Raw genomic sequence first — 13273 nt, forward strand, 5'->3', positions numbered from 1 at the left:
ATTCTGAGATGTTTTCCATTTGCTCTTTGAGGAGTTGCACAGCTTTGCTGAGAAGCTTTTCAGTTTATTCCTGAAATTGTTCATGCCTGAAACCCTTGCGTGTCCCTGTTGGGTGTCCCACAGAGATTGTCAGGGCAGAATTTGGGGAGTCACGGACAGGGAAGAAGCGAGGATGGATGCTTTTCAACTCCAAGCTTCATTATGGCCAGTTCCATGGATTTCCTTTTCTCCCCACCACCTTCCCGTTCTCTTGCACAGCCTCACCTGCACATGCACATGCCAAAAAGGAGCTGCACCCCTGTTTATGTCTTTTATGTGCTTTTTTTTTAATGTAACTGAAACGCTGCCATCAAGGGCTACAAGGAGCCTCTTCAAACAGAAGATGCCCAAGGGTGGGGGTGGATGAAAAGATGAGAAAATTGAGAGGAGAGGGAGCTGCAGTCAGGACTGTGCACATCTCTGCTGCTCTGAGTTACACACAGGGCAGCTCTGTGCRTATCAGAGGTGTTAATGGGAAATCAGGGATCAAAGTGCTCGCTGCAGATTGGTGAACACTTTTCATTAATCCATCCAGTTAATTCTGCTGTATCTAGAAAAATTCTATGTGTGTGTGTAGAAACCTCCCATCCCAGAGTGAGTGTGTGGGTGCACAGAGAATTGCAGAATTTACCCTGAATCCCCCGTGTTTGTGGAAGAAGCCAGGACATGCAGTGGGACATCATTTCCAGGGGTCAGGAGCTCCAGGATCTGCTGTGGCCCCGCTGTCCCCGGTCCCTGGGTCCCTCCGAGGTCCTCACTTGGTGTCACCGCAGGCTCTGGGTGCTGCTGAGTCATGGTGCTGAGTCACCCGATGAGCCAACCTCCCAAAATWACCCCGAGTGCTGCTCCACAGGCTGGGTCAGGGCTCAGAGACGGGCAGAGATGCTTCCCTCAGCTCTGCTTCATCCGAGCATCCCCGGCTCTGTGTGCAGAATCCGTCTGCTGTCCCACTGGAGATGGGGCTGGCTGTGCTCTGGTGTCCTTGGTAATGCCAGGAGCTGTGCCCAGGGCTCCCTGGCGGTTCTCTGTTCTTGCTGCTTATGCCCAGGGCTCTTTGGCTGTGCTCTACCCTCCCTGCTCATGCCAGGGGTTCCTAACTGTGCTCTGGTGTCCCTGCTCATGCCCAGGGTGCCTTGGCTGGTCTCTATCCTCCCTGCTCATGCCCAGGGCTCCCTGGCTGTGCTCTGGTGTCCCTGCTCATGCCCAGGGGTTCCTGGCTGGTCTCTGCCATCCCTGCTCGTGCCCAGAGCTCTCTGGCTGTTCTCTATCCTCCCTGCTCATGCCCAGGGGTTCCTGGCTGGTCTCTGCCATCCCTGCTCATGCCCAGAGCTCTCTGGCTGTTCTCTATCCTCTCTGCTCATGCCAGGGGCTGTGCCCACTGATTGTTGTGCTGTTGGTGATATTCTCAGCTCTGTGCCTGCTCCGAGGGCTCTGCTCCTGCACTCCCAGGAGGGACCGAGTTCCTCAGTGAGGCTCAGTGAGAGCTGGATCTTGTTCCTGGTTTTAGTCTCCTGACTCTTCTTTTTTAGATTTTTATACTAGTCAAGATTGGCATCAGTTTCTAGATGAGAGAAACTCTTCCATTTCAGACCCGCTTCTTGCCTTGACTGTGAGCTGTGCTATTGCAGGTGCCAGGGCTGTGTCCCAAAGCTTGGGGAAGGTTTTGCCTGCCTCTGTTCCTGCTCTTGTCCCTGTYAGGCACGTGGAGCAGCCTCAAAACCCAGCTTTAGATGTGTTTTCCCAAAGAAAGTCAATAAAACGAGTGATAATGGGGCTCTGATGCTGATGACGTTCTGTCTTGGKGACATCCAGAAGCTGTATCCCATCCATCCTGCATAAAAATTAATCATTGTCTCGTTAACTTTGAACATGAGGTTTGTGCAGGAGGTCTCTCACCCTGCCTGGGTTGTCTCACACCGTGAGACACATCTTTGTGTCCCCCAGAAGATGAAATCAGCAGCAGGAGTTGTTTCTCCACACCCTTAAGAGCATGTTTTGGATAGTCTGTGTGAGCTTGTGAGCAGACCCATCACACTTGAGCTGTCCCAGCAATGTTTTAAATCAGAACTGAGGGTTTTTTAATGAAAAAAATACCCAGAGGAAGTGAAAGTGAACCTAAAGGAAGCAAGTATTCTGCAGGGGATTGTGTGCTTGCTTTAATTTTGTCTCAGCAAAACAGACCTGGACTTTAGCACGATATACCACAACATTTCTGATGGCTGGAGGTTTTTTTTAACTTTTTTTTTTTCTTAGGAATTGTGGCCAGTGCAGCTAGATTTCTTCAGCTTAGCCATTATCTCCTGAGTAACTTCACTTCTTCCCATCACTTCTCACACGAYACACAATTCCAGTATCCATAGAAATTGTAATTGAAGGTTAGGGATGGCTGGTTTGACCTGCAGAAGTGTGTTATACCTGGCTTAAAGCAAAGATAATCTTGGCTAAGGCGCTGCCTGAAAGCTGTTCTGTCTACCTGTAAATGATAGCTGGAGGATCTGGAATGATTGCAGCAAAATACAGGGTTTTGGGGTGTTTTCTTTCAGTCTCCCTTACACTTGCAGTGGTTTGGAGCGTTTGTCTTCCTCGCAGATACTCTATGAGGAAGGAAGAGCATTAATAAAGTTTATGGGAGGTATTTATGAACTGTAGTGCAGCTGTAAAAGGCAAGGCAGTGCATTTAAAGTATTTTCCAGCCTCACCTCCCCTGCAGCCATCAGGGTGCTCCCAGCGACCACTGACACAAATCCCTCCCCCTCCTTGGCAATATATTAATTAATTTAACCCTGTGGGTGCTGGTATTTTATTTGTAGGCTCTCRAGGATGCTCCCAGATGCCCCTTCATGCCTCAAATCCTGCAGAGCCATGAGCGAGCTCTGCGATGGGAGGAGCGTGGCCAGCACTTCAGGGCGCAGAAATCCTTAAATTTCAGACACTTTGGAGCTTTCTGGTCCTGGTAACCGGGCAGCAGGGTGGGCAGCAAGGGCATGATCTCCTCTAAACACAGCAGAGCAGGAACCACGGGCTTTGGGGAGCAGGAAAACCCCAATCACTCACAAAAACATCCCCATAACCCACGGCGAACCCCTTCTTCGAGGCCACGCGTGGTTTGAGGTGACAAGCGAGCCGTGAACGTGAAGAATGGGACGTGACAAGGGATTCTACTGGGTCACGAATTCCCATTTTTAGGGTGGTGAGGATCTGGGGGAGAAAGTGCTTGGTTGCAGAACGGTGGCACGCACAGCTCCCGGAGCTGCCGCGTCTAGACGGAAAATACGGGAAAGCAGGTTGTGTCACTTAAATGTGATGTCTGAACCTGTTAGTTTGAAACGTATTCTGGAATAAAAAATTATGCGAAATTAAATTAGTGTGACCTTGCTTTGCATTTGGAGGCGGAATATGCCCATCTTGTAAAGCCTAGTGCATTTATAACACTTCCCTTGGGGAAAATTACAGAGAGAAATGGAATGAGGTCTCTCCTAATTGAAAAGTGACAATGATTAGGAAGCCAAATACAAAATGTGTTGAGTGTTTTTTTTTTCTTGTTTTGTTGTGTGTGTGTTTTTAAGAATACCAGTAGAATTATAAATTATGWGCTTTGCAGTTTGGCTTGTTTTTCATCCCCCAAAGGCTTTTTATTAGCATAGCAGCTGAATTGCACTTGTATAATAACATATTAACTCAAACTTTGGGTTTTTAATGATCTTTCTTCATTAGTTTGACTGAGCTGCTTGGATAAAAATCTTACTGAATATATCCAGCTTTGCAGTGTGTTGGGTTTGTTTTCCCTTCTGCGGAAAAGAAGACAAGTTAAAACATAGAAAACAGAGAGAGAGTTGGCAGAAACTTTGGTGCCTCGAGTGGGTATGAGTCTCTTGAAACATGAAAAGCACAAATTGAATGTGTGGGCCTTTTTTTTTTTTTTGGTTTGGTTTGACTTTTATTTTATTTTTTCCAAAGGCCAGATTGGGCAATTTCAGTGTTGTTGGGATTAAAGCTGGTCTCTGCCTAAGGGATGGGTTTGCTCCTGGGCATGGTGAGGCTGGGCTGYTCCTCTGAGTTTGGGACAGAGATGGGGCAGGAGGAGCATCCCTGGGGGAAGGCAGCATCCCCTTTGTTCTGACAATCACCCTGTGCCTTCCTGTGCAGCTCTTGGCCAGGGTTGTGTAATCCCAATTACAGGATGGATGGGTGAGACACTGAGTGTTGTGTGTCCCAGATGCTGATGGGATTCCCAGCCTTCCTTCTGCTTCGGGCTCTGCTGGTTCTGTGTCTGTGTGCAGGTTTAGGTCATTTGTGACTGACACATCTGCTGTGTTCCTGCTTGGGAAGGAATTAGAGCAGCGTTTCCCCGTGGCCAAAATTTCACCTGTGTCACTGAAGTATCAGCACCGATTCAGCAAGGTTTGGTTCATTTAAGGAGTCTCTTGTCCTAGGAAAGAAACTTTCYTTTACAACTACTTTGGTCTTGTTTTCTTCAGAAATGTAACTTGTTTTAACAGCAAAGGAAGTTTTCCATCATGGCTTAATTTATATATTTCTTGTGTTTTCTTACCGTGGCCGAAGCACATGCTGCATTTTGAGGCTGAGGTGACTCATCTTCCTAAAACCATTTGGGGTTTTTTTTGTTTAGTTTTTTCTTTTCCATGATGATTTGTGTGGAAGGTGGGCTCTGTGCCTGGGCTGGATGGCTCTGCTGCCCACGGGGAGGGCAGAATGGKGGCTCTGGGGTCTGGCTGTGCATGGGTGACCAGGGCAGCACCCAGGGGTGCTGTGGGGTACCCTGTGCTTGGCTGGGGTGCTGGGGCTTCACCCTGCTKGTGGATGGGTGCTGGAGGCTGGGAGGATGCAACAGAGCTCAGTACAGGACGTGTCTTTGGGGTGTAGGGACACCCTGACATAGTGGGGTGATGYAGGAAGAGTCACCGCACCTGTTTTTTAATGTTTTTGCACCGTTCTCTTTCCCAGCCCTGTGGGTTTTGGTGTGTTTGTGCCTGGGGTCACTGTGGGTCCTGTTGAGAAGCAGCGAGCTCCTGTTCCAGCTCAGGAGCAGCCCTGGAGTCCCTCAGACTTTGGGGCCGGGTCACATTTTTGGCAATGTGGGTTTTTCCGTGCTCTTCCTCTCACGGTGACACTGGGCACCTTTTTGGGGTTGCTGTGAAAGACCCAGAGTTTGTCTGTCATTTCAGATAAAAAGCATTTTAAAGGCCAAACTCCTGTACAACATTTGGCTTTTAATCCCTGTTTTCCCACCCAATTTGCAGCCCTCTGGTGTAGAGGCAACTCTGTTTTAGGGGTGCTGGAAAGATTTGGGCTCCAAGCCCCTCATCCACCTAATTCAAAGTGCCAGATAAGGAAATCTCCTGCCTTCAAGGCATAATTCTGCTTTCTGCAGGCGGTGGGCAGAGCTGGTGGAGCATTTTGGGCAGTGGCAGAAATAGCTGCTGTTTAGCAGAAAAGAGCTCCAAGGTAACTGGCAGCACTCACCACCTGGACTGTTTTCTTGACATTTATTTGCTTTTACTGGCACTCAAATGCCACCTGTCAGGAGAAAACTTTCCATAAAGAAAAGAAATATATATATATATATAAATAAAAAAAGTTTGCCTGACTCAGCAGAAGCCACCCCAGCTGGTGTGAGTGGTGCCCTTTGAGGTCTGCTGGGCTCGCTGTGTGTCTGCAGATATATATATATGTGTGTGTCTGTGTAGATTAAATACAGATGGCAGCATCCACCATAGCTCAGGGCATGGCTTTCCCAAACTGGATTTTATAGCTGTCGCTGCTGAGAAGCAAACAAAGTGTAAATCCCCGGAATGATTGAATTTCGCTGTCTGGCCCCTCCTTTCTGTTGGGCGCTGGAGTTGCTGCTGCCAGTGCTGGGCACGGAGAGGGATGGGGGGAGTGACTGAGCATTTTGGGAATGGCATGTACTCCCTGGGCACCAAATTCATGGAAATAATGACCCAGCAGTGTGTTTGCCTCCAGTACTCAATTTTCCTAAGCCTCAGAGAGGTGTGAGGAATTATTTCCTTAGGAAATTTTAGGAGTGGCTTCTCGCCGCCTCCTGCCAAGTGTCTGCAGAGTTAACGGGCTAAGTCTGTTGTTTGCTTGTTCTTGTTTGTTTGGAGGGGGTTTTGGCAGTTTTCCTCTCTGCCAGTTGAAGCCACTCAAGCTGCTGCTGTCAGCTGGCCGAGCCCTGAGCCGAGGGATGTCTGGGGCTCCGGGATGTGCCCCCGTGGCGGGYGCTCCGCACCCATCTGGCGTCTCACCGGCAAGCAGGAGGTGCCCCCGCCTGTTTCCTGGGGCAGGGGGGCTGCCACTGCCTGCTGTGCTGTCCCTGAGCTGTCACACTCACTGTCACACTCACTGTCCCGCTCACTGTCCCCTCACTGTCCCCACTGTCCCCACTGTCTGACCCCTGGCACATAAGGGATGTCCCAAAGAGGGCTCAGTCCCGTCCTCCCCGCAGGAAGGAGTGAAGGTGATGGGAAGAGCTGCAGGAATTTAACTGAACTGTTTTATTTGGGATGGTTTGTGTTGTTTTGTGCTCCCAGAGAGCCACGTGAGGCACTGGGGTGCTCCTGGGTCTGTGCCCAGTGCTGGGGACACCCAGGAGGGCTTTGGGAAGTCCGGTCTGTGCTGGAGCTTGGACACACTCTGCACTATGGATTGTCTTTAAAAATCCCTCCTGGAGACTCTTCTGGGAKGCTGAAAAAGGGAATGAATGAGGTTTTTGTGGGTCCAGGGCACACGGAGCCCACGTGTGAGAGCTGTGACGGGAAGGGCACAGCCTCTTCTGCTGTTCCTGTGCTGAATTCCCTGCTGCTGTTCCCCACGGCTCACCGTCTCTCTGTCTGTCTGTCTGTCTGTCTCTCTTGCAGCGGAGTTGGAGTTTGTACAGATAATCATAATCGTGGTGGTGATGATGGTGATGGTGGTGGTGATCACGTGTCTGCTGAACCACTACAAACTCTCTGCGCGATCCTTCATCAGCCGGCACAGCCAGGGCCGGCGGCGGGACGAGAACCTCTCCTCAGTAAGTCACTCCCTGCTCTTCAATCCACCCCAGCCAGCTTGAATTTGGCCTTGGCATCATCTGTCTCTCAGTTATTGGGGGTGGGAGGGCGTTTTGGGGTGCTTCTGGCTCTGTAGGGTGCTGTGTGTGCTGATGGATAGGCAGCCACAACCTTTGCCTTTGCCCTGAGCTTTGTGGATCTGATTTTACAGCATTAAAGTGACTTCACGAGGCTGCTCTTGGCATGTCCTGATCCTGGAACCAACWCCCTCCCCTGCTTGGGGTTCATACYCCTTGGTTTARCAGCCCCAAATTGYCCCATCCTTTGGCTCCAGTTAGWCTCAGTGACCCCATAAAACCTTCCTGSCTGCCTTGCAGGGAGCAGGAAATCCTGACAGACTCACTGCAGGGCTCCCCAGTGCTGCTGCCATYGCTGTGGTGGCAGGGCCAGGACACTCGGGTCAGCCAGATGAGCAGAGATCTCTCCAAGGGGGATGTGAGAGTCTCTTCATAATCCAGGTTCTGTGAAAGCTCAAGAAAAAACATATGAATTGTACCTCGGGCAGGGATTTGAGGGGAAACCTCTCCAGCCCCGAGGCAGATGTTGGTTCGGGCAGTTTCCTCAAATGTGGTGGCTCAGAGAGACTCAGAGGATGTGTGGAGGAAAAGCACTGCTTTCCTTGGTGGCTGAGCGGTGCTGTTCACTGCTTAGACCCTTTAAACAATTGGGATCCTTTAAACATAGGATCCTTTAAACAATCGGGATCCTTTAAACAATAGGGACCCTTTAAGCAATAGGGCCCCTCATGGCCACTGCCCCATCCCCCTCCTCCTCAGGCTCCCAGGACAGGCTGGACACACCGCTGGTGCTGTGGGGTGCCCTGTATGGGGCCGTGCTCCCCTGAATCAAACCCAAAAAAGATCAAATACTTGATTGCTTGGGGGGTTCCTTTTCTGTTTTCCATTTTCTTTTCTCTGTTTTTTTTTGAGAGAGACATACCTAAAATCTTTCACTACGCCTGCCTTCAATTCAGCTGAGGGGCTGTCCCTGTAGCTGCTGTTTTTGTCACACACCACACGCAGCAGGCACAGATCCTTTATGGGCTGCTTTGRGAGGGGGATGCCCCATGGGAAGAAGAGCTGGGCAAACCCAAATCCCAGTAACCCAGCCCTCATTCCATGGGCTCTGGATCACTCCAGAGGGTGATGCCAGCTCGGGGTTATCTGGAACTGCTGCAGTGGGATCAGAGTGCTGGGGATGCCTGATCCCACAGGATCCTGGATCCCACATTCTCCCTGGTCCCACAGGATGCTCAATCCCACAGGATGCTCAATCCCACAGGATCCCTGATCCCACATTAAACCAGCTGGTGTGAGGGTGTAGATCACTCAAGCATCTCCTGTTTTGGGGCTCAGAGCCCAGCTCCCCACACGTGTCCCAGCTCCACCCGGAACTCTCCCGTTCCCTTTACGATCCCACCCGCAGCAGCAGCAGTGTGGGCACCCGAGCACGAGTTATTAAAATAGCAGGAACAATGTTTTCCCCTTTTCAGATTCTTTTACTGAATTATCATGTCCAGAATGTTTTACTTGAGCAGTGCCAAATGTGTCATTTTGCGTTTTCAAAGCAAAGTTCAGATCAAGCCCTCTTTATTTTAACACAGTCATTTCTGTTTTYTTAAGTGGCCTGTTTCTTATTTTCTTTAAAAAGAATTAAGGAGGCTAACATGGAAAACGAAGAGAAAATCACATGGAGATTGACCAAAAATTTCAGGTTGAATGAAAAATTGACTCTTTAAGAATTAATTCCTTTCCCCCCTTTATTATTTTTTTTTTCTATTTTAAATTTTACTAGGCCAAAATTTCCAGCCATTCTTTTAGCTCAGCTCTGATACTTATTCAGCCTTCAGACCCATCAGTCATTAAATGGCTTTTCAGCAGAGTTTGACCTCTCTGCCTCTGCTCGACCCCAGCAAAGATGTGGAGTCTTCAAAACCCTTTGTCGGAGCTAAGGAGAGAAACAGAAATGTGTAATTTTGGTTGTTTTTTTAAATTTTTTCCCATGTTTATGATTGCTGCCCTGTCCCTGCCCTGTCCATGGTGTTTGAGCGGCACAAATGGGGTGACAGCAGAGATTTCCTGTGGTGCCAGCACCATCCTGATGGGACAGAGGAGCCCCTCGTGTTCTAATGAGCTCGTTCCAGTGGGATCCAGCTTCATAAAAACCTTAAAGGCAGCTCCAGTCCGAGGGAGGGCTGGAGYCTGGCAGGCAGAGGCCACTCTGGACTGGATACTGGTTCATGCAATCCATTAAACTTGCACTGAACTGGTGTTGGGCTTTTTTAAATCCCAAACTTCATTTTGGTGCCGTGACCGCGGACGGGCACTGGAGCTGCGTTCACGCTTTTCATCTGCTGAAATATTAAAGCAGTTCATCCCATGGTCAGGATGCTGCTGGGTCTGCTGGAGTTGTCCTTTTTTGTTGCTGAAGCTCAAAAATTACAGCTGAAGGAGAAATTAATTTCCCTAAAGGGTTTTTTAATGCGGCTCTCGCTGGCAAGCAGTTTTTGTATTACTTCATGCATTCCTCCATCAGCCTTCTCACTGTATTTAAACTCTTGTCTCCTTATGATGAGTACCTTTTGTTTTCCAGAACTAAGAATATTTAAGAAATGTTGCTGACAGCTTTTTTTTTTTCCTAAGAATGGCACTGTCCCTGCACCTTTGTGTCCCTGCACTCCCCAAGAAAAAGTGGTGTAAATGCAATTTCCAAGCACACATTTGTTCCCAAAATAGAAAATATGAGTGTTTCTGATGGCTCAGAGTCTTAATCCGGACTGTTATCCTTTACAGACAAAATTCTCTGACATCACTAAAACATGTAGTTCTAAAAAAGTTGAAGATTGATCTCTAAAAAGAAATYAAAAAGTAATTTTAGGTTCTGCAGCAGGTCCTGGAATACTTGTGGAGGCTTTTACAGCCRTGCTGCTCACCAGACAGCAGAATCTCAGCTCTCATTTCAGAAATCCAGGRATTTCTAGGCTGTTCATTGTTGAGATGGACTCAAGTCCTAAACTTTCTGGGAATCAGAGGCGAGTGAGGAGAGGTTGAGGGCTGCAGTGATGTTGCTCCTGCAGTTCTGCCTGGCTCAGGGGGCTGTGGGACCATCCCAGGACCACAGTGAGGGCTAAAACCCTTGGGGTGTGTTCTGTCCCTGGAGCTTTGCCCTCCTCTGGATACTGATTTCCAGCAATTTTACTCCTGCTGTGGTRTTTTTAGGAGGGCTGAGCTGTTCCCCTGCTGGTTTTTAGGGTGCTGTGTGAGGCAGGGGTGGTGCTGGGGAACAGTGGCTGCTCAGCCATGGGGGAGGTGATCAATTAACGGAGATCCAGCTCCTGCAGGAAGGGTTCTCCTGCCTGCCCTCCTCTCCTCTCTCTGCACATCCCATTTTCACAATTTCTGCCGCTTTCCTATGGTTGCATCCACATGTTGCTGCCCAGGGTAAGATTCCTGGAGCTCCTCTGTGTGAACAGAACACTGTGAGAGCCAGAGCTGTGACTCCAGATGCTCTAGAACCTCTGAGTGAGTGGGCACACAGTGCTCTGGGTGTTTTGGGTGCAGCACCCTGCCCATCCCTGCACCCCTGGGATGTCCCAGGGAGTCACCAGGCTGCTGCCACCCTCGTGGGACTGGCTGCCATCCCTCCAGGAAAGGGGGGAGCAGATGGGATATTGCACTGCCCACCGCCGAGTTAAATATAACCCAGCGAGCAGAAGGCAGCGGGGTACTCGCTGATTGGGAAGTCTGCCACGGGGGCACAGCAAAGTAAACACAACTTTGGGAGTGCTTCAGTGTCCTTTGGGATGAGGTGGCGGGTTGTGGTGGTGCTGGAAATCCTCCCTGGGCCCTTTGGTGTCAGTGTCTGAGCGCACATTGGAGGTGAAGACATGTCCTCCTCTTGGATCTTTTGGCCGCTGGAGGAATTTGGCTGCAGACTGTCCCTGCAGGCAAGAAAATGTGTAAAATGGACCAGACTAAACAGTCGATGCCTGTGTAAACAGCTGCATGTTGGAATCCTGAGGTCTGGGATGGGTTGGGAGGGTTGTCTTGCTCAACCAGAGCATCCCTCAGCCAGGGCCAGGGAAGGGGCTGGCACTGTGGCACYTCACCCCTGCTCCAAGGAGATGCTCCTGGAAAAAACATGGAGAAGGGGAAAGGCTCTGGGCAGTGCCATTTCCATTTAAATCACTGTTTTCCTTGCACTGGCACCAGCACTTCCAGAGCTGAGCTTCAAAACCCAGAACCTGATGGGTTCCGTCCATTGCTGACACCACAGGCAATGCCACAGGAGAAAACACATTCCAGCACTGGGGAAAATGAGGAAATGGGAGTGTGAGGGATGCATTGGGTGGTTTCTCTGGAGATTTGAATGAGGTGCTGGTGCTGTGTTTAGGGCAGGTGGAGAAATCTGTGTTCTCCCAGCAGGAAGGTGTGTGGTTTGCTCAGAATGGCCTCTKCATGTGACACTTAGAGGGAAAAAARGGGGTTTCTTTTTCCCAYGGCATTGTTTTTTCCACTGGTGCTAAACACTTCTGCCTGTGCCTGTCTTGCTAGTGCCAGAACTGGAGATTCACCTGCGAGGAGCTGGGAAGTTCCAAGTTATAATTACAAGCCTTCTGGCTGTTTTCCTCCAGCTCTGCCTGCCAGAGGGATGTTGCTATATGTGAATATTAGCAATATTTAAATATTGCAGTTCCTAAGGCAAAAATGTCTGGGGTGAGGGGTGCGTGCTCAGAGTATCACCAGCAGATGGGAAGAACCTTTGTTTGTTTGTTTTGATCATGAATTGTAAACCAGTCTCGGGGTTTGGGGGAAATCGTGGCTTTGCTGTGCCTGGGGTTGTTGGCACTGAGGTTTGGATCTCAGCATCAGGGTGATGCTTGCAGTGTAAGGAAACCTCCACACTTCAGTCTGTTTAAGCCTAGAACCACTTACTGTTTGGGGGAAAAAATACTCTGGAACCATCCTGTTGCTACAGATTTTTTTTAATTTTTTTTTTTAGCCACTCAAAATTAGGCTTAACATTTGGTTATTCACTTATTATCTCCATTTTTCCATGATGTCYGTGGTTGTGAGCATCAGAATGTAGGTGTGAGGGGGGCTTTTTTTGGTTTGGTTTTTGTTGTTTTCGTTGTTTTTTTTAATCTTGTCATTATTTCGTGGAGCATTTTTTGATGTCTTGTGAAACACCCACGGCTCGTGGATCACAAATTGAAAAATACTCCTCTGACATGTTTGAACCGGGGAAAGAACCGTGCTGGGGGCGTGGGGGCGGGCAGGGGGAGGTCTGCAAACGGGAGAGGGCTGTTTGCTGGGGATGTCCTCATCATTCATCCTTGAGTGAGCTGATAAACGGGGATGGAGGGGCAGAGGGATGCGATCCTGAGCTGTCGGGGTGTTTGCAGTGCTGCTGTGCTCACACCTGAGCACGCACCCTGAGCTCAGCACAGGTGACCATGGTGCAGGAGGGCGCTGGTGGCAGTGTCTGCTCTGGGTGACAGGAGCTCAGCCCCGCTGGCACCGGCCTCACTGTGCCCTCACTGTGCCCTCACTGTGCCCTCTCTCCTCCCCATGCAGGAGGGAAGCCTGTGGCCTTCGGAAAGCACCGTGTCGGGGACCGGCATCACCGAGGTGAGGGTGCTGTGGGTGCCACGGCCTGTCCTGTTGTCCCTCTGTCCCTGTTTCCCATTGTCCCTCTGTCCATCTTTTCCACTGCTCCTCTGTCCCTTTGTTCCACTGTCCTGCTGTCTCTCTGTTCCTCTGTCCCTGTCCTGCTGCCCTCTATCCTGCAGCTCCTCACCCCTCTCTCTGTCCCTGTCCCTGTGTCCCTGAACCTCTGTTCCTGTCTCTATGTCCCTCTCTCTGTCCCTCTGTCTCTCTGTCGCTCTGTCTCTCTGTCCCTCTGTCCCTCTCTTTGTCCCTGTCCCTCTGTCCCTCTGCCCTCTGTCCCTCTGTCCCTGTGTCCCTATCTCTGTCCCTCTGTCCCTCTATCCCTGTCCCTCTGTCTTTATATCCCTCTCTCTGTCCCTCTGTCCCTCTCTCTGTCCACAGTCCCTGACCCCTGTGTCCCGCTGTCCCTCTGTCCCTCTCTCTGTCCCTCTCTCTGTCCCTCTCTCTGTCCCTGTGTCCCTCTCTCTGTCCACATCCCCTGACCTCTCT

At 50.1% G+C, this 13273-nt stretch overlaps 1 protein-coding gene across 2 annotated transcripts in view; it reads left to right on the forward strand.

Moving 5' to 3' along the window:
- PMEPA1 (prostate transmembrane protein, androgen induced 1) overlaps nt 1–12961 on the forward strand; it is a 44043-nt gene extending 31082 nt beyond the window's left edge. For both annotated transcript variants that reach the window (XM_057378612.1, XM_057378613.1), the window contains 2 exons: nt 6921–7075; nt 12692–12961. In XM_057378612.1, the coding sequence (XP_057234595.1) occupies nt 6921–7075; nt 12692–12946 (410 nt within the window). In that variant the 3' untranslated portion in view covers nt 12947–12961. The remainder of the gene's footprint in view (nt 1–6920; nt 7076–12691) is intronic.
- The last annotated feature ends 312 nt before the right edge of the window (nt 12962–13273 follow it).

Source organism: Malurus melanocephalus, unplaced genomic scaffold, assembly GCF_030028575.1.
Source record: "Malurus melanocephalus ecotype Western Australia unplaced genomic scaffold, MMel_1.1 scaffold_367, whole genome shotgun sequence".
Classification (NCBI taxonomy): Eukaryota; Metazoa; Chordata; class Aves; order Passeriformes; family Maluridae; genus Malurus; species Malurus melanocephalus.